The sequence below is a fragment of the Microtus pennsylvanicus genome, chromosome 4, assembly GCF_037038515.1.
Source record: "Microtus pennsylvanicus isolate mMicPen1 chromosome 4, mMicPen1.hap1, whole genome shotgun sequence".
Lineage (NCBI taxonomy): Eukaryota > Metazoa > Chordata > Mammalia > Rodentia > Cricetidae > Microtus > Microtus pennsylvanicus.
The window spans coordinates 46,660,374-46,679,498 of record NC_134582.1 but is presented as its reverse complement, the minus strand read 5'-3'; the positions used below and the strand labels follow the sequence as shown (position 1 = coordinate 46,679,498).

Sequence of the window (19,125 nt, the reverse complement as noted above, 5' to 3'; positions counted from 1 at the left end):
CCAGCTCTTCCTAAGGCTTTCAGCTGTATGTCCTCTGGTAGCTTCTCCCTATCCTTCGCTATTTCCTTGGCAGCCTCTTCCTCCGAGCAGGCCCTCCAGCCTCACTCAGGTCCCCTGTGCTCCCGGTCTGTGACCTCCTTGCCCCTTCCTCCACAGTAGCAGTGCATGGAGCCACTACTGGCATAAGCAGGGAAGGGGGTACTACTAAACATGCACAAGATCTAGCTGCAGGCCTCCTAGGAACACAGCATCAGCCCCTCCCAAGATGTGAACTCCTCCCCCATGCACTCAGTCCCTTCTGGGGCCGAGGGTGGGGTGAGGCCACTGCCACTGCCTCCGGTGACCTCATTGCCAGCTGGCATTATGATGTCACTGGTCTAGCATTCTGAGTTGAGTTCCCGCATGTGTATCTCTAAGTCTCCAGGTGGGGCACTCCCCTGGGGGCCGGTGACAGCTCACCCCTGACCAGGAAGAGGTGACAGGCATGGTAACAATTTGGTGGGAGGGCAGTAGTATAACTGGGCTGCTTTGCCTTGGGCTGTTCTGTTATTGCCCAAATAGAACAAAGGCGGTCAAAGAGCAGGTGACCAGCACTTAGCTCTGGGTTCAAGTTCTACCACTGTGAGGCACTAGCTGTTGACATCAAGCCAGCAGCCTGAACTTTTGTGAACCTTGTTCTCTTCATCTCTGAAGCTGGTTAGAAGTTCCTGTCTCATGGTTACTATCCTAACATGAAGCACACACACACTGCAGCACAGAAGTTGCTCAATAAGTGTGAGCAGCTAGCGAGGGGTTCATAGTTAAACACTAGTTGAGTTTGAAGAGAGCAAGGTCTGTGCCTGCAGAGGGTAGAGACAGGAGTAACCCCTGTGCTAGCAGATGCTCTCATCTCTGACTTCCCTTCCAACAGCCAAGGTCTCAACCTCCATGGCCTGCTATGACCGCAGGCCCTCCTTCCATCTCTTCTTCCCGAGCTCAGGTTAGACACGGCCTCATCAGGTGTCCCCGATTCTCACTCTTGGGCTCCTCCCTCTATGATGGGCTCTGTCATTCCCATCCCTGATCCCCTAATAAAACCCTCAGACCTCCAATCACGACTCTGCTGCATCCCACCTGAGTCTCTGACCCATTCCCGAGTTCTATTGTCAGCATTCTCTGACCTTAACCACCTGTCTCCCTCTCAGGCCCAGCTCCCGGGACTGGTTCCTTCGCCCCTAGGCCCTATCCCCACCCGTCAGCCCCTGGTCCCAGCTCCAGGCCGTCGGGCTCCTGCCTGGACAAAGGGGTCCTTTGTGGGCTGACCGCGGCTGGCAGGGCGGCGGGGCGCTGGCTCCGCATTGCTGATGAAACGGAGCCCTTTGTTGTCCCCTCCTCAGGCGCAGTATTTCTTTTTGGGGGCTGGATGCGTTCCTGGCAGGGCGGATGATGGATGCGCCCGCCGCTGCCGCCTGCCTGCCCGCCAGCTTTCCCTCCCGCTCATTCCCGCTCCGCTTCAACGCAACCCCAGCTCTCTTCCCCTGCTGCCTGGGTATTGCCAGGCCCTTCCTGGCCTGGGAGGGGTTGCTGTGTGCCCTGTTGTAAAAGGCGGGGGCCTAGGAAAATGTCCCTTCTGTTTTCTCCTCCTGTGAGTAGTTTAGATGGGGGCCTGTAGTCAGGGGTCCATAGGGACCAGGGAGGACATCAGCCTTTCCCTAGGTCTGAAGGGGATAACACAGCCACAAAGGCAGGTTTAGAAGAAGCTTGGGGACTAGGCCTAAGCCACGAAGACTAGTTTTGCATATCTGCTGTCTGAGGGCTGTCGCCCCTGTGACCAGGCCTTGTCCGTATCCTCCCTCCCCCACCTTCAGTTTCCAGGGTTGACAGACCACAGTGTTCTGCCTGCAGCACCTGTTCGGTGACATATCACGTTTTCTGTCCCAAGCTCAGTATGCCTTAGGACCTGAGGGACTGAGAGCAGGTGGTCCCTGGGAGAACCGAAGTGAGAGATGAGGAAAATTCTAGGAGGGGACCAGAGATGAACGGAACACAAGGCCTGTTCGCAACATACAAAGACTGGGATGGGGACAAAAGCAGGAGCTCAGCCTGAGCAAGTAAGCACCAGCCCTGAACCATGCTGCTTGCTGTGTTGAAGGGAGCTGACTTCTAATTGACCTGCCGGCCCTGCACGCAGCGCCAGCTCCTGGAGCTGGTGGAGGAAGGGAGGGAGGGAGAGCTTGAGCAAGCAAGAGCAGCGTTAATGCGACTATCGATTTCTGCCACCGGCCAGCGGGCCTTAGAGGCGGGGGACACACGGGCTTTTCTCCTGTCACTCTAGCCCATAGACCTTCTTCCCTGTCTCTGTAGTTGGGCTGCTGGGTTGTGGCCCTGGGCAAGGAAGTTGAGTTCAATGAGCAAGAGCTAGAAGAGGTGGCTTGGTGCTTTCTGACTCGTGTCCGTCAGCACACCTGTCCCTCTGCACACCTGAGGTCACTGGTCGCTAAGGAAGAAGACCTGGAAAGGTGATTTAGGCTGACCCATTGGAGGTGAGATAGCACAAAATCCTCAGAATGGTCCCCTTACGGCCCTGACCTCTGACCATGCCTTCCTGGGATTGTCCGGGTGGATTCAGCTCCATGGAGATCTGAGGAGGACCTGCTTTCAGAGTGAGGCTTCAGTTGCCTCCCCTGGAGCACTGCAGTTGGGTCCACTGACCACTCCTTGTGGCTACTTGTTGGCAGCCCTGGAGCAGAGGGTCGGACTACATGACCTGGTCCAGGCTGAGTATCCAGGGCAGCCTGGTGGGTGTGATGGGGTTGTCCGGGGACAAAGATCTGATGTGTTCCCAACTTTCAAGCCCAGGGCAGGGTGGGGTTTGCCAGATGTTCCACTGCCCCTTGAGCCACCAGCTGCTCAGGGGCTGGGCCTTATGCTCTCACTCCTCCACTTGGGATGCCAGACTGAAGGGGGCTACAGGGAAGGGATACCAGAGAGCCAGGACGCAGGAGGAAATCGCCACCCCGCTCCATCTGGACCTGTGACAGGAGCACTGGCCACTCACATGCCCTGCTCAAGGCTGGAGTTCAGAAGCCCCCTGTCCTGGGAAAGGCCCTGGGCCTCAGAACTGTGGAGACAGCCAGAGGACAGGCTCTCACTTGCCTCCACCTTCTCCATCCCAGCCCCCTCTGGGTTTTCACTGCACCCCTGGAAGCCAGGTCAGGGCATAGCAGGGGCTGAGGTGATGGCTGTGGTTTGGGAACAGAGAAGGGAGTGTGTGGAATTTATGCATGTCTTCCCACTCATGCAAGAGGGGCACTTCAGGCTCTGTGCTTCTCCCTGGCTTTGTAGAAGGGTGGATGTTCCTTCAGACAAGGGTGCTGTACTCTCTCAGACTTTGGATTAAACAGAGGAGCCTGGATCCTTTACCTGCAATCTCCAAACAAGCATTCCGGTGTTGTGGTCAATATCTTTCCTTCTCTCTTTAGATGAGTGGGGACCAAAGAGCGTGGAGGTCGTTAATCCTCGAGTTAGTTAGTCTCTCCAGGTCTCCTACCCCAAGGCCAGCAGCCACTTTCCTTCACTCTTAGGTCTAGATCTACACAGGGCCTCAACCTCCCTGTGCCTCTCAGTGGCCATGTATCTATGGGCTGGTAGCTCTCATAAGCCTTGTTCTCCCTGACTGGGAAATAGAGGATTACCCTACCACTTTGTAGAGTTCTGCTGAATCTTAAGATAGCCCAAATAAATTCTTCACCAAGATAGGCTTGGCACTTAATGCCTTATCGGGCTTCTGGTTGTTACCATGGCAATATGGGTAGTGGTCCTGAAGGAAGAGGGTTTACTGACCTTGTCCCCACCTTTCCCAACAGAGTACAGACGTTCCCACGCGGACACCTGACCATGTGCCTGCCCTGAGTGAGCCCCACCAGACATCTCGATTGTGGGCAACAGGGCTACACACTCATCTGTGAGCCCCCAGCAGTTTGCAGGCTCTCCCAGCAGTGGGGTCTGGGCCTCGGCCCCACCATGTCGAGCCTCGGCGGTGGCTCCCAGGACACCGGTGGCAGTAGCAGTAGCAGCGGCAACAGTAGCACCAATAGCAGCAGTGGCAGTGGCCCAAAGGCAGGAGGAACAGACAAAAGTACCGCCGTGGCTGCGACCGCACCAACCTCAGTAGCAGATGATGCCCCGCCCCCTGAGCGAAGGAACAAGAGTGGCATCATCAGTGAACCCCTCAACAAGAGCCTGCGTCGGTCCCGCCCACTTTCCCACTACTCTTCCTTCGGTAGCAGTGGTGGCAGCGGAAGCATGATAGGGGGGGAGTCTGCTGACAAGGCAGCCGCAGCCGCAGCCTCCCTATTGGCCAATGGTCATGACCTGGCTGCGGCCATGGCCATGGACAAAAGCAACCCTACCTCAAAGCACAAAAGCGGTGCTGTGGCCAGCCTGCTGAGCAAGGCGGAGCGGGCCACGGAGCTGGCAGCCGAGGGACAGCTGACGCTGCAGCAGTTCGCACAGTCCACGGAGATGCTAAAGCGCGTGGTGCAGGAACACCTGCCCCTGATGAGCGAGGCGGGTGCTGGCCTGCCTGACATGGAGGCTGTGGCTGGTGCCGAGGCCCTCAACGGCCAGTCCGACTTCCCCTATCTAGGCGCGTTCCCCATCAACCCAGGCCTCTTCATCATGACCCCAGCTGGTGTGTTCCTGGCTGAGAGTGCTCTGCACATGGCCGGCCTGGCCGAGTACCCCATGCAGGGAGAGCTGGCTTCCGCCATCAGCTCAGGCAAGAAGAAGCGGAAACGCTGCGGCATGTGTGCGCCCTGCCGGCGGCGCATCAACTGCGAGCAGTGCAGCAGTTGTAGGAACCGAAAGACTGGCCATCAGATTTGCAAATTCAGAAAGTGTGAGGAACTCAAAAAGAAGCCTTCCGCTGCTTTGGAGGTAACAGCACCGTAGAGGGAGGTGTGCGGGCTCTCCCATTTGTCTGGCAGTCCAAACCTACCCCCGAGTCCTGGAGCCCACCTTTCCTGCCTGCAAGTGTGGGGCATACCCAGCCAGTCCTAGGGCCTGAAGGTCTGGCTGCAAGGTACCTGTTCACTGCCCTAAAAAGCAGAGCCACATCCTGAGATGCCAGCAAGGCATGGTTTGCAGGTAGGGGCTTGGCATTCCCAGTTAGGCCCTGGTTCTCTGATGCCCCCTCCTAGGGCCTGGGTCAGGTATTTCCACATAGGTACCAAGTTTCTGTCTCATAGACATGTTCTAAAGCAGTAACCCAAGACTGGTTGTCTGTTAGCCCCATCCGAAAGGTTCTGTCTGTGGACCCTGTGGCCTTGAGAGTGAGCCCTACGACTTGCCTCCCAGAGTCCTGTCCCTCCCTCCCCCAACACACACAGTGCACATGCAAAATAGAACAGCTTCAGTGCTGGCTGCCCTGCCTGGAGACAGGGAGAGACAGCTCAGCTCATTCCTAACTGTGGTCCTGGCATAGCTGCAGGGGTCTGTCGACCCTCTCTCCCCAGATAAGGTAAACTAGCTGGGTTCAAAAGCGGCTTTGCAGTTTGCTGTCCCTGCCACTCGTTCCCACCCCTCTTGGAAGTAGACTTGATTCCATAGTAATGGTGTCCTAGCCATGGCCTCTTGCCACCTCTCTGACTGTAACCTCCCATGTGTCTTGCTTACCTACCAGCTCACCAAGGCACCCACTCCAGTGTAGACACCCACATGTACACCTGCTCCTCTCATCCTAGCTCTCTCTGCTCACTGAGCGCCAGATATCGGCCTCCCCATCACAGTCCCGTGCACAACACACAGTCTGACACAGTGCAGGCTCGTGTGACAGGACGCAGCTGTGGCCCCAGGTATGGCCATCTGGTGCTCTGGGCCAAGGGAAAAAGGGGTCCAGAAGGCTTCTGAGTGCGGTGGCTCAGGAGGCCTCTGGGCCCTTGGGTAGCCCAGCAGGTCATGGCTCCTTCTTTGGCTGGCCTGTCCTGGCCAGGATAACAGGAACTCTTCGGGGTAACTGCCCGTCCTCCGTGCTCGTCCCTCCGCCATTGAGCCGGCCTCGGGGAGCTTCTTGCACCAGGTCCACCGGGACCCTGACTGAACTTTCTCCTTGTTTTTGTCTCCTGCCCCGCCAGAAGGTGATGCTTCCGACGGGAGCCGCCTTCCGGTGGTTTCAGTGACGGCCGGGAACCCAAAGCTGCCCTCTCCGTGCAATGTCACTGCTCGCGTGGTCTCCGGCAAGGGATTCGGGCGAAGACAAACGGATACACCCGTCTTTAGAACCAAAAATATTCTCTCACAGATTTCATTCCTGTTTTTATATATATATATTTTTTGTTGTCATTTTAACATCTCCACGTCCCTAGTATAAAAAGAAAAAATTTAACTGCTTTTTCAGAAGAAGAACAACAAAAGAGGTAAAGCAAATCTACAAAGTACCGAGACTTCCTGGGCAAAGAATGGACAATCAGTCTCCTTCCTGTGTCAGTGTCAATGTTGTCTGTGCAGGAGATGCCGTTTTTGTGTAGAGAATGTAAATTTTCTGTAACCTTTTGCAATCTAGTTACTAATAAGCACTACTGTAATTTAGCACAGTTTAACTCCACTCTCGTTTTAAACTTCCTTTGATTCTTTCCAACCATGAAATAGTGCATAGTTTGCCTGGAGAATCCACTCACGTTTATAAAGAGAATGTTGATGGCACCGTGTAGAAGCCCCTCTGTATCCATCCACGTGTGCAGAGCTACAGCCAGAGCCCACTGGGACTGGAGTTCCTGTCCCAGGCCCAGCCTTGTTGCACCCACTGTCCCCTGGCTGGGACCCCCTACCCCAACAGTGACAGATTTTGGAGAGATGGGGATTCTATTCATTTGTTGATCCACTAAGATCTGGGGAGCCCGCATCTCAATCCTGGCTACTTCCCCTAGAGAAAACAAACCCTCTTTTCTCAGCCTTGCTCTCAGCAACAGAAGAAAGGGCTTCTTCGCGGTCCCTCACCTACCTCCCGGTAGGGGTGGGTGCCCAGGGGGCTCCCTACCCGTGGCCAGCTCCCTGCTGAGGAACATGCTGTTTGTATTGTTTTAGGAGACCAGGCTGTTTTGTGAATAAAATTGAATGCATGTTTGTGTCCTGATACACCGCTGGCTTCTTGGGTTTTCGGAGGGCTGGCTTGGGGCTAGGGTTTGTGTGGGACTATCTTGAGAGAGGGGTACCCTGAGGATACTTAGAGTTGAGTCTCTTGGAAAAGAGAAGTCTTTTGGACTGAGGGTGGGGTATGGGGAGGGTGAGAGCCATCCTGGAAACAGCATGGAAGCATGTTTATATGGGAAGTCTGGTGCATCCCAGGCCTTGGGACCTAGACCGCTAGGGGTGTCACCCACTTTGGCCATACTGCTCCCCAGCTTTTCCGTGTCAGGCAGCCTGCTTTGTTGGGCAGGCTGTCTATCTGGGTCTTTTTGCATGGCAACCACAAGTGAGTGTGAACTCACCCAGCTACTCACACAAGGAGTAGTTTCCTCCCAGGTTTCTGGAATGTGACAGCCCTCTGTGTGCCCTGTCCTTGGACCCCTTCCATTCCAGCCTGAATTCAAGAAGGGCATCATCTGCTCTGGCCTCCAGGTGGTCTAGAACCTCAGAAGCCAGGTGTCTGGGGAAATCATTGCAGGGCCCCACCGTCCAGGCAGAAAGAGGTGTCATTTGCATGCCCCTCCCCATACTCCTGGAGGCTAACCTAACGATGAGGCCTAGCCCACCGCTGGAGAAGTGCCCCCCCCCCACAGCTGCTGGGCCTGGCGGAGGTGGAAGCTAGACTTGAAGAAGGACTTCCTGACAAGGTTTCAGGTGGGTGAGGACTTTGAGAACAAAGGAAGGTGGGGTTTTCTGAAGCTGAATGGGTGGTGAGGTGGGGGAGATGGGCTGTCCCTGCGATTGTTCCAGGAAGGGGAAAGCTGGGAGGAGGTATCCTGACCCCCAACCCCGTTCCCTGTGTCACAGGCTCCCTTGGAGCACCAGGGGCTCAGCAGCCTGGCCTGGCACAGCAGGGGTAGGCAGGGGCGGGGGAGGTAGCTTTCAACTTCATCTCTGCCTGGGAAAATTCCCTTTCATGTGGCTGCCTGTGATCTCTCCAGGCGGCTCTGCCAAAGGGGGGTGTCCAGCAGGGAGTAGGGGGAGGTGTTGCAGCTGGGGGCACCCTCACTCCAGTACAAGGCAAACTGCAGCACCTCCAGAAACTTGTGGGAAGGGGGGTCTAAGAGGGCATGGGGGATGCTGGCCAGCAGGGGGCACTGGGCTTAGAGGCCTTTGCTGGCAGCATACAGGCTGCAGATGGCCTAGGCCGGCCCTCTGGCACACTTCCAGGTGTGGGGTGGGTGGCTCCAGTGCCAGCCTTAATGGGAGGGGACTGTGACTCGGCTGGCCTGGACCCCACCCCACAGTACAGAGACACCCAAAGTTCAGAGACCCTCATGTCCAGTTTCTGCATCTTAATGTACTCAAAGGCCAGCCACAGTGTCTCTGAAGGAAGATGGCTGTGGGGCCAGGTCTTGCCCTGGAAAGTTATTACTCCCAGAAAATGGCCTAAGGAGAAACGCCATCATGAAGGCGGGCCCGGTGCATAGTAAGCTCTGGTCGGGGGCTGTTCTCAGGGCTGAGGAAATGGTTCCGTGCTAAGACTGTTCACTGCTCTCGCAAAGCACTGGAGATTGCAGCACACGGCTCACAGCCACCTGTAACTCCCACTCTGGAGGAGCTGACAGCCTCTTCTGGCCTCAGTCACCAGCATATGAGCACACATATGTACACATTAGAACAAACATTTAGGTGCATACCTGTAACCTCAGCTGTGGGGGGGCTGAGACAGGACAACCTGGACTACAGAGGCCTTGTGTCAAGAGCATTGAGGAGATGGAGTCGGGAGATAAGGAAAACCTTAGTTATATAGTGAGTTTGAAGTTGGCCTCTGCCTCCTGGGTGCTGGAACTAGAGGTGTGTGCCTCACTACACTCAGCTTTTCTTCCCGAGGCAGAACCTGATGTAGCTCAAGAGGACTATAGAGTGGGTTCCAGGACAGCCAGGACTATGTAGGGAGACCTTGTCTCAAACTTGAGTGTGGGCTTTTCCCCAACTCACCAGCCCACTTTATTCTTGAGAATATCTTTCCATTAAACTTTAATTTAGTGTGTGGGTGTTTTGCCTGTATGTGGTCTTTGTGCTCCACATGGATGCTTGGTACCTGCAGAGGTCAGATTCCAGGAGACTGGTGCCACAGGCAACTTTAAGCCACTGTATAGATGCTAGAGACTGAACTCTGGTCCTCTAGAAGAGCAGTCAGTACTTGAAACTGCTAAGCCATCTTCCCAGCCCCAAAACTGTATTTCTTTAAAATAAATCATTCACTAGACCTCTCCAAAAAAAGCCCTTTTGGCTGGACCTGACCTTGACATTCTCCCTAAGGCCGAGTTCTGACACACAGCCCACATGCAGTCCAGCCCACATGCAGTCCTGCCCGCTGCTCACCAGCCAGCCAGTCTTCCTGCTTTCTGGCCATAAGGTTGCAGGGTCTTCAACTCCTGTGACCTAGCCTTCGCACACCTGTGGGTCTCCTTGTCACCTTTATCCCCGTCTTGCACCTCTCCTACTGACAATGGACCCTGGGGTGGGGGATGGAGGTAGCTCTTTCCCTGCCAGGACAGTAAATAAGGCCTTACGGTGGTTTAGGAGCCTTCACCCAGCATCCTGTAGCCCTCCTGGGGGTCCAGCATTCAGAACCAGCTTTGAGGGTTGCAAGGTATGAGAGGCTGGACACACTGCTGGAGTCAAGTCCAGTGTGTGTGTGTGCGTGTGTGTCTCACACTGCTAGAGACAAGAAGAGCAACACAGGGACCTTGTGTGTGTGTGAGAAAGAGATGGACGGTGAGGGCCGGGGCTCTTAAGGCCTAGCAAAACCTTGTGAGGTCATGTCCCGGAATATGACTACTTGTACCATTGAGTGTGACATGAAAGTGGGTTTGAAACGATGTGGAAGACATCTAAGACCTCATGTGGCCATAGGTTCATATATGAATGATGTCATTGGGACGTTCAGTGATGTTTGTGTGGTCCTGTGACCTTGTACAGTCCGGTAGCAAACCCAGTGTGACATCAAGTTGTACAATTGAGTGCGTAACATTGGGCGATACTTAGTTTATGGTATTGAATATACAACTACGTTGACCCTGGAACAAAACTTCATAATACTAAGTGTCCATGACTGTCATCGATGTGGCCCTGAGACACCAGAGAGTATTTGTGATGTAAGTAGTGACCGTGCTGGGTCCCTGCATATTGCCTGCACAATGCTGGGGGGGGGGGCGATATAAATTTGTCAGTGTGCCCATGGGATCCCAGGGGTTGCAGGCCCATTGCCCTGTGTGTGTCTGCCTCCAGCATCTCCTGCTCCCCACCCGACAGCTGTGCAGTTCTAGGGAGAGCACAGGGTTCTGGGGCATCTCATTCCCAGCATGGGTCCAGAGGCTCAGGCTGCATCGGGTGTTGGCATGGGACAGCAGAGGCTTTTCCCACAGTTGAAATGCCCCTCTCCCAGACCTTCCACTGCTGGCTTCAGCTCCACAGAATACCCTGGCAACTCTGACTCTTTTGTTCTCTGTGGCCGCCAAAGGCCTCCCACTTCAACCCCATACTGTCCAGCGCCTGCCAGGCAAGCGACCCTTCCCCCATGGCGCAGCCAGGCTTACCCACAGAAACCACCACACACACACACACAGTCAGTCTCTCTCTCTCTCTCTCTCTCTCTCTCTCTCTCTCTCTCTCTCTCTCTCTCTCTCTCTCTCTCCATGTCTCTGTCCCATGCTCCAGGTCTAACACAGGACTCCAGTCTGTGAGCCTGCTTGGTGTGCAGGAAGAAGGAAACAGCAGTTCCTGGGGCTGTACTGGGTGATTGCAGGCCAACACCTGGGCCCTGGAAGGGTACAACTTCCCCTTGGCATGTGGCCAAGTTGGAAGCTCAGCCTTCAGTCCAGACTGGTTTCCGTTTGAGTTGGTTTTGGTTTGGCTCAGGTCAACTGTCAGGACTGGGATTATGACCCACTTTGTAGATAAGGAACGTGCATGACTCACCAAAAGCAAGATGCTGATTAGCACCCAGGTTCCTTACTCCCTTGGGAAGAGGACCAGCTGCCTCCAACAGAGTTGGGAGGGAGCCTGGGACTCTGGACATATGGGTTCCTCCCCATGTACTGGTCATGGTGTGTCAGGCACCATGTTGTGTGTGTGTTTCTCCTTGTTGGATGACCTTGGCCAAGTACCCTTGCCTCTGTAGAGTAGGGACTTGACAAGGTGCTTTCGTAGCGACAAGGTCACCTCACAGTTAGTGCCGAGATCCACAGCAAGGACATGACACTGGTGACTCTGGGGCAGATTTAGGTGTGGAGCCTCCACTCCCAGCCCAGCCCAGCTCACACTACTAAGAAGAAGGTCGTGATATCCACGTGGCTCAGCCTATCAAGGCCTTTTGGGTCTGACCTGATTGCACTGCCTGCTCCCACTCCCTCCCAGGTGCCAGAGATACACAGATGGAGGTCACTTGCACAGCCCTCCCTGTCCCGTCGTTCCCCCCACCCCACAACGGGCTGCTGCTGTGACAAGTATATCTGGAATGAGCAGGCCACAGTAAAAGAGATCCTAACCCAGGGCTGGAGAAATGGCTCAGTGGTTAAGAGCACTAACTGCTCTTCCATAGGACCCGGGTTTAGTTCCCTGTACCCACATGGCAGCTCACAACTGTCTGTAAGTCCGGTTCCACTCTCACACAGACAGACATACAGGCAAAACACCAATGCACATAAAATTAAGAGAGATCCCAATCCCCTGCAGATGGGATTGGGCCTTGTTGTCCCCATGTCATATAGCTCTGCAGTGTGCCCTGCTCCTCAGTGCCACATCTGCTGTGAGGTCTCTGCTTGCTGGGAAGGGTGGGAGGATCTGAGAGACTGCTGGCCAGGCTGCAAAGCAGACACTCATTTCTCTGCCTGCCACCTCCCATCTCCCAGAAGCATTACAATTCCCCTCTTCCAGAGAACAAGGGCAGGGGGTGTGAAGAGGAGGTGGACCAGGTCCTCTGCTAAGGATGGTCACTAACCACTAACCCTGCCTCAGATGCCAGGCTTTAGGAGCTCACATCTGTTTCCTGTCCTTTCTGACTGACCCTCACTCTCCTCTTCACCACACACACACACACATCCACCCCCTGACTCCCAGTAGCTCAGGTGCCCCCACATCTCCCTTGTCACAGTCACAGTAGCAACCACTCTGGGTGACATCACATGCTGTCAAGACCATGGTCGTGAGTTCACGAAAGGCGTCATTGGCACCTGTCACAAGAACTGTGCTAAGAAACATCTGTAGAGTCAGATGTGTGGACCAGGCCTATATTCAGTACTGGGAAGGTGGAAGCAAGAGGATCAGGAGTTCAAGGACAGCCTGAGCTACACATCAAAGACTGTCTCATAAGAAACCTGTGAGCTCAATAAAAATCTTCCCTTCTTTGACACTTTTTTTTTCTGTGAGCATTTTTTTTATTATAATTGAGGCACTGTCCATAAATGAGGAAAACTTACTAAAAAGAGCCTCAGCCTCCTTAGGCAGCGAGTATGACTCAGTGCCTACAATGCACTGGGCTGGGTCCCCCAGTACTGCAAACCCCCAAAAGCATCCATAGCACTTGGATTAGAGGTACCAGTGAAACCCTCCTGCCTTCCGGTGAGCTTGTGACTGGTAAATCAAGCACTGGGCCAGTTCATTGCATCCATACGCCCAGAAAACCATGAGGAGAGCATTGGTCAATTATCCCCTCCTTATAGATGACAAAAATAGAGCAAGAGAGTGAGATACGAGACCACACAGCTGATTTTGTAAACACTTGCTTATGCTTCAGACTTTGTCTGGAAACAAACCTTCCCCCTCCTGACAGACCTAAACCCAGTGGAGCCGATTTGTTTGTTTGAGACAAGGTTTCGCTATATCCCACATGGGATCCTCCTGCCTCAGCCTCTGAGTGTTGTGATTACAGACATGTATTACCACACCCAGACCATAAAGTCCTTTAACCGAATATTCGCAAGTCCAGCAAGGTTTAGGAAAAAATACCTGAACAGAACTGCTGTATAGGGAGTAAGGGCTTAACCTAGAGCAGCAAGCGTAGAAATTCTGGGGGTGCAAAGTGGACACAGCCTGAGTTCATCAGCTCCTCCCTTTCCCCACCCGGGAGAACCCACCCCAGCTCCCAGGGCCTCTTGCAACAATAGGATTGACAGGCAGCTGCTGGGGGCCCAGAACACTGGCCGCCGTGAGAGTGAGGGCAAGGGCAGTGCCCGTTCTGCAGCCGTTGATAAGGCGACAGAGCCCTCGGGAGCGGGGACACGGTGAAGCCATGGAAACACGGCTGAAGTGTGAGGCTGGCTCAGCCACTTCCCCAGGTGGCTGCCTCCCAGGCCTGGCAGGGACCCAGCAAGACAAGTCCAGCCACAAGCTATGTGTCTTCCTGCCCTCCCAGGGGCCAGCCTGGACTGGTGGCTGGACGTATCACCCCAGCCTGCTCTTCTAGGGTCGGACTGGGGTCAGTCTTTGGGCATGGGTAGGGAACACCAAGGGTAAGCAGGGTGCTCCACCAAAGCCGGCTTCCCTATTTAGCTCCTCCTAGTGTGCTACCCACTCCTCTACTATAAATATGTGTGTATTATTTACCTTAAGCATTTTGATAAATCATAATAGCAGAGACATCTGCTGTCAAAACTGCAAACTGCATTTGGGGCTCATCTTGTGGATGATCGGGATACAGACCAGGAGTGCATGGGAGCTTATAACCAGAAAGAGCTGGGTCTTGAAGGGAACCCTAGGTTCATCTTTTGGGGTCCTTCCTCACTGGCTGCTAGGCACAAAACCTTTCCAGAGAGTCTAACAACCCCGCTACACCCCCCCACACACACACACACACTGTGTTCCTGCTTCCTGCGTTCCTCAAAATTAATGCATCAATGAGAGGGCTGAGAAGTCCCCAGAGCAGAGATTAACTCCTGGGGGGCAGTGCGAGTGGGGTTGGCCCTGGGAGGCTGGGGGGGGGGTTGGCGTTAGCGCTAAAGCCTCACAAGATTAATCACCCTGCAGCTGGCCTCATCACAAGGGCACCCAGTACCCAACACCCACCTCCCAAACACCCCCAGGAGGGGCTCTGTGTTGGGAATCTTCCCTGCCTTTCAAAGTCCCTACAGTGGCCAATCTAACTTGTGGGAGGATTTTTGGGAGCTAAGGCCAAGTTCCTTTTGCCTTTTCTGGCTCTTTCCTGGTAGTCTCAGGGACCCTGAGGATCAAGCAGCAATCCCGTGGTCTCCTTGGTTTTAGTCTAACTCAGCAGCCCTGAGAGGAGGAGGAGGAGGCCCTGGCTTGCCTGACATCCTGGCCCTAAAAGTAAAGCTGGTGAGAGACACCCCCAGGACCTGTTTACATGGGGAACTCAGAGAGAGGTGTGGTGAATTCAAATGTCATGCTTCCTGACCTGCCCCTCCTGCTCACCCTGACATCCTAAGTAGAAACAGGACAAGCGCCTGTTAGGAAAGCCCTAAGATGAGGAAACAAAGTTCAGGCTCCTCAGCCAGACACCCCACTTTAATCTTCAACAAGTTGCAGTAAGTGGGGCTCAGGTTAGACCGGAAAATAGATGAGTTGCCGTCTGCTTTCCTCTGCTTATCTTCCTCCAAACGAGACACCCCTGGCCCCGCAGAGGTCCCATTGGGTGAACTAACCCGTGTGCTTGCTTGGGCCTCCTGGGTAAAGAGCAGGGTGGTAAGGGGGGAGGCCTGGTCTCTGGTGAATGTCAGCTGCTAAGTGGTGTTGGAATGGCTGCATGGGCGGCCTGTTGCAAACAAGATGCTGTGGAAAAACAGATCTGAGCGTGAGGATCCCAACTTCAGTGCCACAAGCTGGCGACTACCAAGGGTTGGTACAGCAAAAGGAACCAAGAAGGGACTCCAAGAAGACAGAGGAGAACCTAACCAGACATAGTGGGCACTCCTGGATCTGAATTGTGTTCGTATGCAGGCTCTTAGACGAGCAAGGGGCTGCTCTTCACCTCCCCCCTCCCCCCCGCCTCAGTTTACTCGTCTGTTACTGGCATCACGTCTCCAAGATCCCATGAGGGTAATATGAGAAGCCTGTGTAAAACATCCTCGAGAACTCCCTCAACTAGCTGTGTGCAGGGCTGCATGCCGGTAAATAAGCGGTGGCTGTGAGTTTGAGGTCAGCTTGGGCTGTAGCATAGCATGACTCTGCTGAGACACACAGAGAAAGAGAGAGCATGACCCTGTTGAGAACAGAGAGAGAGAGAGACAGGGAGCACCACCCCTCATTCCTCAGAACCACAGTGCACAAGAGAGGTGAGCGGGTGGGAAGAGGCAAAGCCAAGAACAAAGACGGTTTTCTGGACATAAGTGAAGGACCAGCTTCTTTTTGTGTAGGAGTGAGGTTTACATGTAAGCATGCATCCATGTTTATATGTATCCGTGCATGTTTGTCCAGATGGAGGTCAAAGGTCAGCCTCAGGTATCATTCCTCAGGAGCCATTAACACCTATTTTTTATTTTGTTTTGAGACAGAGTCTCACTGGGACCTGAGGCTCATCAATTTGTCTAGGTTGGCTGGCTGGCAAACCCCAGGGATTCACCTATTTCCACCTCCCCAGGTCCAGAATTACAAATGTATGCACCCACTCAGGTTTTTATTTGTTTTATATGCATGAGTGTTTGCCTTCATTGTATGTCAGTGTCTGTGGAGGACTGAAGAGGACATCTGATCCCCTGGGACTAGCATTATAGATGTTTATAAACCACCATGTGGGTGCTAGGAATCGAACCTGTATTCTCTGGAAAAGCAAGCAGTGCCTAAACCACTATGCCATCTCCTCAGCACCAATCATATTACTTGTTTGCTTTTTTTTTTCTTTAATTAAAAAACTTTTTTTCACCGGGCAGTGGTAGTGCATGCCTTTAATTCCAGCACTTGGGAGGCAGAGGCAGGTGGAGCTTTGTGAGTTCGAGACCAGCCTGGTCTACAAGAGCTAGTTCCAGGACAGGCTCCAAAGCTACAGAGAAACACTGTCTCAATACAAACAAACAAAAATAAACAAACAAAAACCACAAACTTTTTTTCAAGACAGGTTGACCATGGTGGCCTCAAACTCAGAGATCTGCCTGACTTTGTCTGGAGAGCTGGCATCCAAAGGCCTGCGCCCACCACTCCCAGCCATACTGTTTTCATAAGAGCTTTAGGGTCTGGTATGGTGGCGCACTCCAGCACTTGGGAGGCAGTGAATCTCTGTGAGTTTGAGGCCAGCCTGGTCTACAGAGCAAATTCCAGGACAGGCGGCGCCAAAGCGACAGAGAAATGCTGTTTTGAAAAGCCAAAAAAGAAAAGAAAAAGAAAAAAAAACAAGAAACAAAGAGAGCCGCAGGAACTCCTTGGGCAGTAAAGCCATGCTGATGGGAGCCAGGCAACTGCAAGGATAAGTGCTTGTCCTTCACCTTGGGACAGTGGGAGCCAGTGAGTGTTCTCAGGACTCAGCAACATTTGGAGGCACTGCAGCAGGGTGCTGTTAGCCTTCAGTCCACTTGGGTGTGCGAGCAACTTCCAGCTCCACTCTGGGCTCCTGGAGCTTGTCAGAGGTCAAGACCCCTGCTAAGAGAGACCTAGCTCTTTGTGAGAGCAGAAACACTCCATTTCATGTCAGAAGCCTTAAGGTGAGGTGTTCAGGAAGTGACCTGTCCTCTTAGGAACCTGGACAGAATGGATCCAAGTTACAGACTGGCTTTAGGATTCTTACTTCCTGGACATGGAAATAAGGAAACATCTGGATCCCAAGAGACCCTAACCTAGAACTGGCATGGTGCTGGGTTGGGAGGTAGGGTCTAAGATTTCCATCTGAGCCCAACTCAGACTGGTTTAATGATTTCAAACACAGGCATAATCAGCTTGCCTTTCCGGTGCCCAGCTTTCTTCATTGAAGTGGGAGAATATCATATAGCAGCAAACAGCCTTGGTGTTAGGCCTGCAAACAGCCTTGGTGCTAGTCCTTTCCTGGGTGTTCAAGGCCTAGGGGTGGACTTAATTTAGAGTGCTTCAGCCTCGTCCATGCCCACATAGACTACCTTCTGCTCCTCTAGCCACTCCCCTTTCACCTCTGACCTTGGGGCCAGCTGCCTCTGTTGCTGTCATTTGTTGTCATGGGAACCCTACAGTTCTGATCTAGCCCAGGCCTAGAGCTCATAGCAAGGAAAATCTGATGATACTGGGGTAGGAGAGTTGGGGCTTCTGTTCCTACTAGTTTAGGCTTTCTTGTTGGGAAGAGGGCATTAGAAAAAATGCATGACCTGGGGCCAGCAAAATGGCTCAGCAGGTAAAGGCGCTTGCCACTAAGTCTAACAGTTTGGCCCCTAGGACCCACATAGTGGAGGGAACCAACCTGGCAAGTTCTCTGACCTTCACAAAGGTGCTGTGGCATTCACACCACGCTCCTCAATAAATAAATAAGTGTACTTAAGATTCAAAGAAAAAGAATGAATATGGGTGGGCTACAGTGCAGTTAGTCAGGACCTGGGGTCCCTGAGTCTTGTTCCTCTCTGTGCCCACCTTCTCTTGACTTAGCTTTAGGTTGGTGGGGACCTTCCCATTTCCCTCACTGCCAACAACAACCAGATCTCAGAGCCCTGAGCTCAGCTCATTCTCAAGGCTAAAAATACCAGGAAGGCGGCAGCAGCAGCTCCCTAGACACCCCATCCACCCGCCCCTCGCTCCCAGCAACACACACACACACACACACACACACACACACACACACACACACACACACGGGAATAAACTTTTACTCACCCAGGCCCGGCATGGACCTTATTCCAAGGTGCTGTCTGAACTTCCCAAAGTCCCCACTCTGTGTAAGGCCAAAATATGGGTTCTACTCCCTCCTCTGACCCCAGTTTGCTGTGTGATCTTGGGATAGTCTCCTGGCTTCTCTGAGCCTCACTTTCCCTTTTTATGAAATAAAGAAGCTGCATAGAAACACAGAGGCCCAGGGATGAGAGGTCAGGGCCCTGGCTGACTACCTCTAAGGCCCTCGGAAGCTCTCACTCTTTTGTTTTTTTTCAAAAAAAAAAGCTGTGTAACAGCTTGGAACTCACAGAGATCTGCCTATCTCTACTTCCTGAGTGCTGGGCTGTTCTCACTCTTCTTAAGTGGCTATGCCCTGAATCAGAGCAACCCTTCTCTAGCATTCTTACTGAACTGGGGAGGAAGAGTGCTTGAAAACCCACAGTAAGGAAGCAGAGGCAAGAGGATCTCTTTGAACCTTGTCTACACAATAAAGACCCTGTCTAGACAAAAAAGAAAGGAAGAAAGGAAGGAAGAAAAGAGAAATAGGCATGTAGATTCAAGTCCCATAAACACGGCAGCACGATCTTTATTTCTGGAGGCTAGTTGGGAAGAGACACGTTCTGAAAGAATTCTGGGATATTTGTCCATTAAATATTCTAGTGCAAGCTGGGCAGTGGTGGTACATACCTTTAATCCCGGCACTCCAGTGTGAGGGAGGCAGAGGCAGGCGGATCTCTGAATAAGTTCCAGAAAAGAGAGGGCTACACTGAAAAACCCTGTCTCAAAAACAGGTTGTTGGATGTTGTGGCCTGAGACCCCTGCTGGGGTCTACTGTGCACCAGATCATTCTTCCAAGAGAACCAGTCCAGTGCCCATTAGTTTGGTGAAAGCACTTTCAGACTGTGAAAGGGTGCTCTTAGGTAAAACATTAATAAACTGCATCACATTGGTGGGGAAAATTAAATGTAAATTAGATAATTAAAAATGAAGCTGATGCCTGCTGGTTGGTGCTATTACCTCTTATTAAACGTTATGAGAGGTGGCCTTGGGTGGAGGCTGGTTGCAGGGTTCCCGAGGAGGGCAGCAGAGGCAAGGGGCTGCTGCCTACTGGAACCCAGTTTGGTTTTGCAGGTCCAGCAGGTAGGCAAACGGATGCTCCTGTATCTAATCTGCAGAGTTAGGGGGTCTGGGGTATGGACCCACTTCTGTCTCTTAGGCTGTCACCTTCTGCTCACTGAG

The 19,125-nt window shown here is 53.1% G+C and overlaps 1 protein-coding gene across 7 annotated transcripts in view; it reads left to right on the top strand.

Moving 5' to 3' along the window:
* Cxxc5 (CXXC finger protein 5) overlaps positions 1 to 7,111 on the top strand; it is a 31,511-nt gene extending 24,400 nt beyond the window's left edge. For 5 of the 7 annotated variants that reach the window (XM_075968938.1, XM_075968934.1, XM_075968932.1 and 2 more), the window contains exons 2-3: positions 3,846 to 4,917; positions 6,114 to 7,111. In XM_075968938.1, the coding sequence (XP_075825053.1) occupies positions 4,003 to 4,917; positions 6,114 to 6,158 (960 nt within the window). In that variant the 5' untranslated portion in view covers positions 3,846 to 4,002 and the 3' untranslated portion in view covers positions 6,159 to 7,111. Of the gene's footprint in view, positions 1 to 1,908; positions 2,091 to 3,845; positions 5,631 to 5,671 lie in introns of those variants that run through there. The other 2 variants (XM_075968936.1, XR_012910308.1) reach the window with 2 other exon arrangements.
* Positions 7,112 to 19,125: the final 12,014 nt, after the last annotated feature.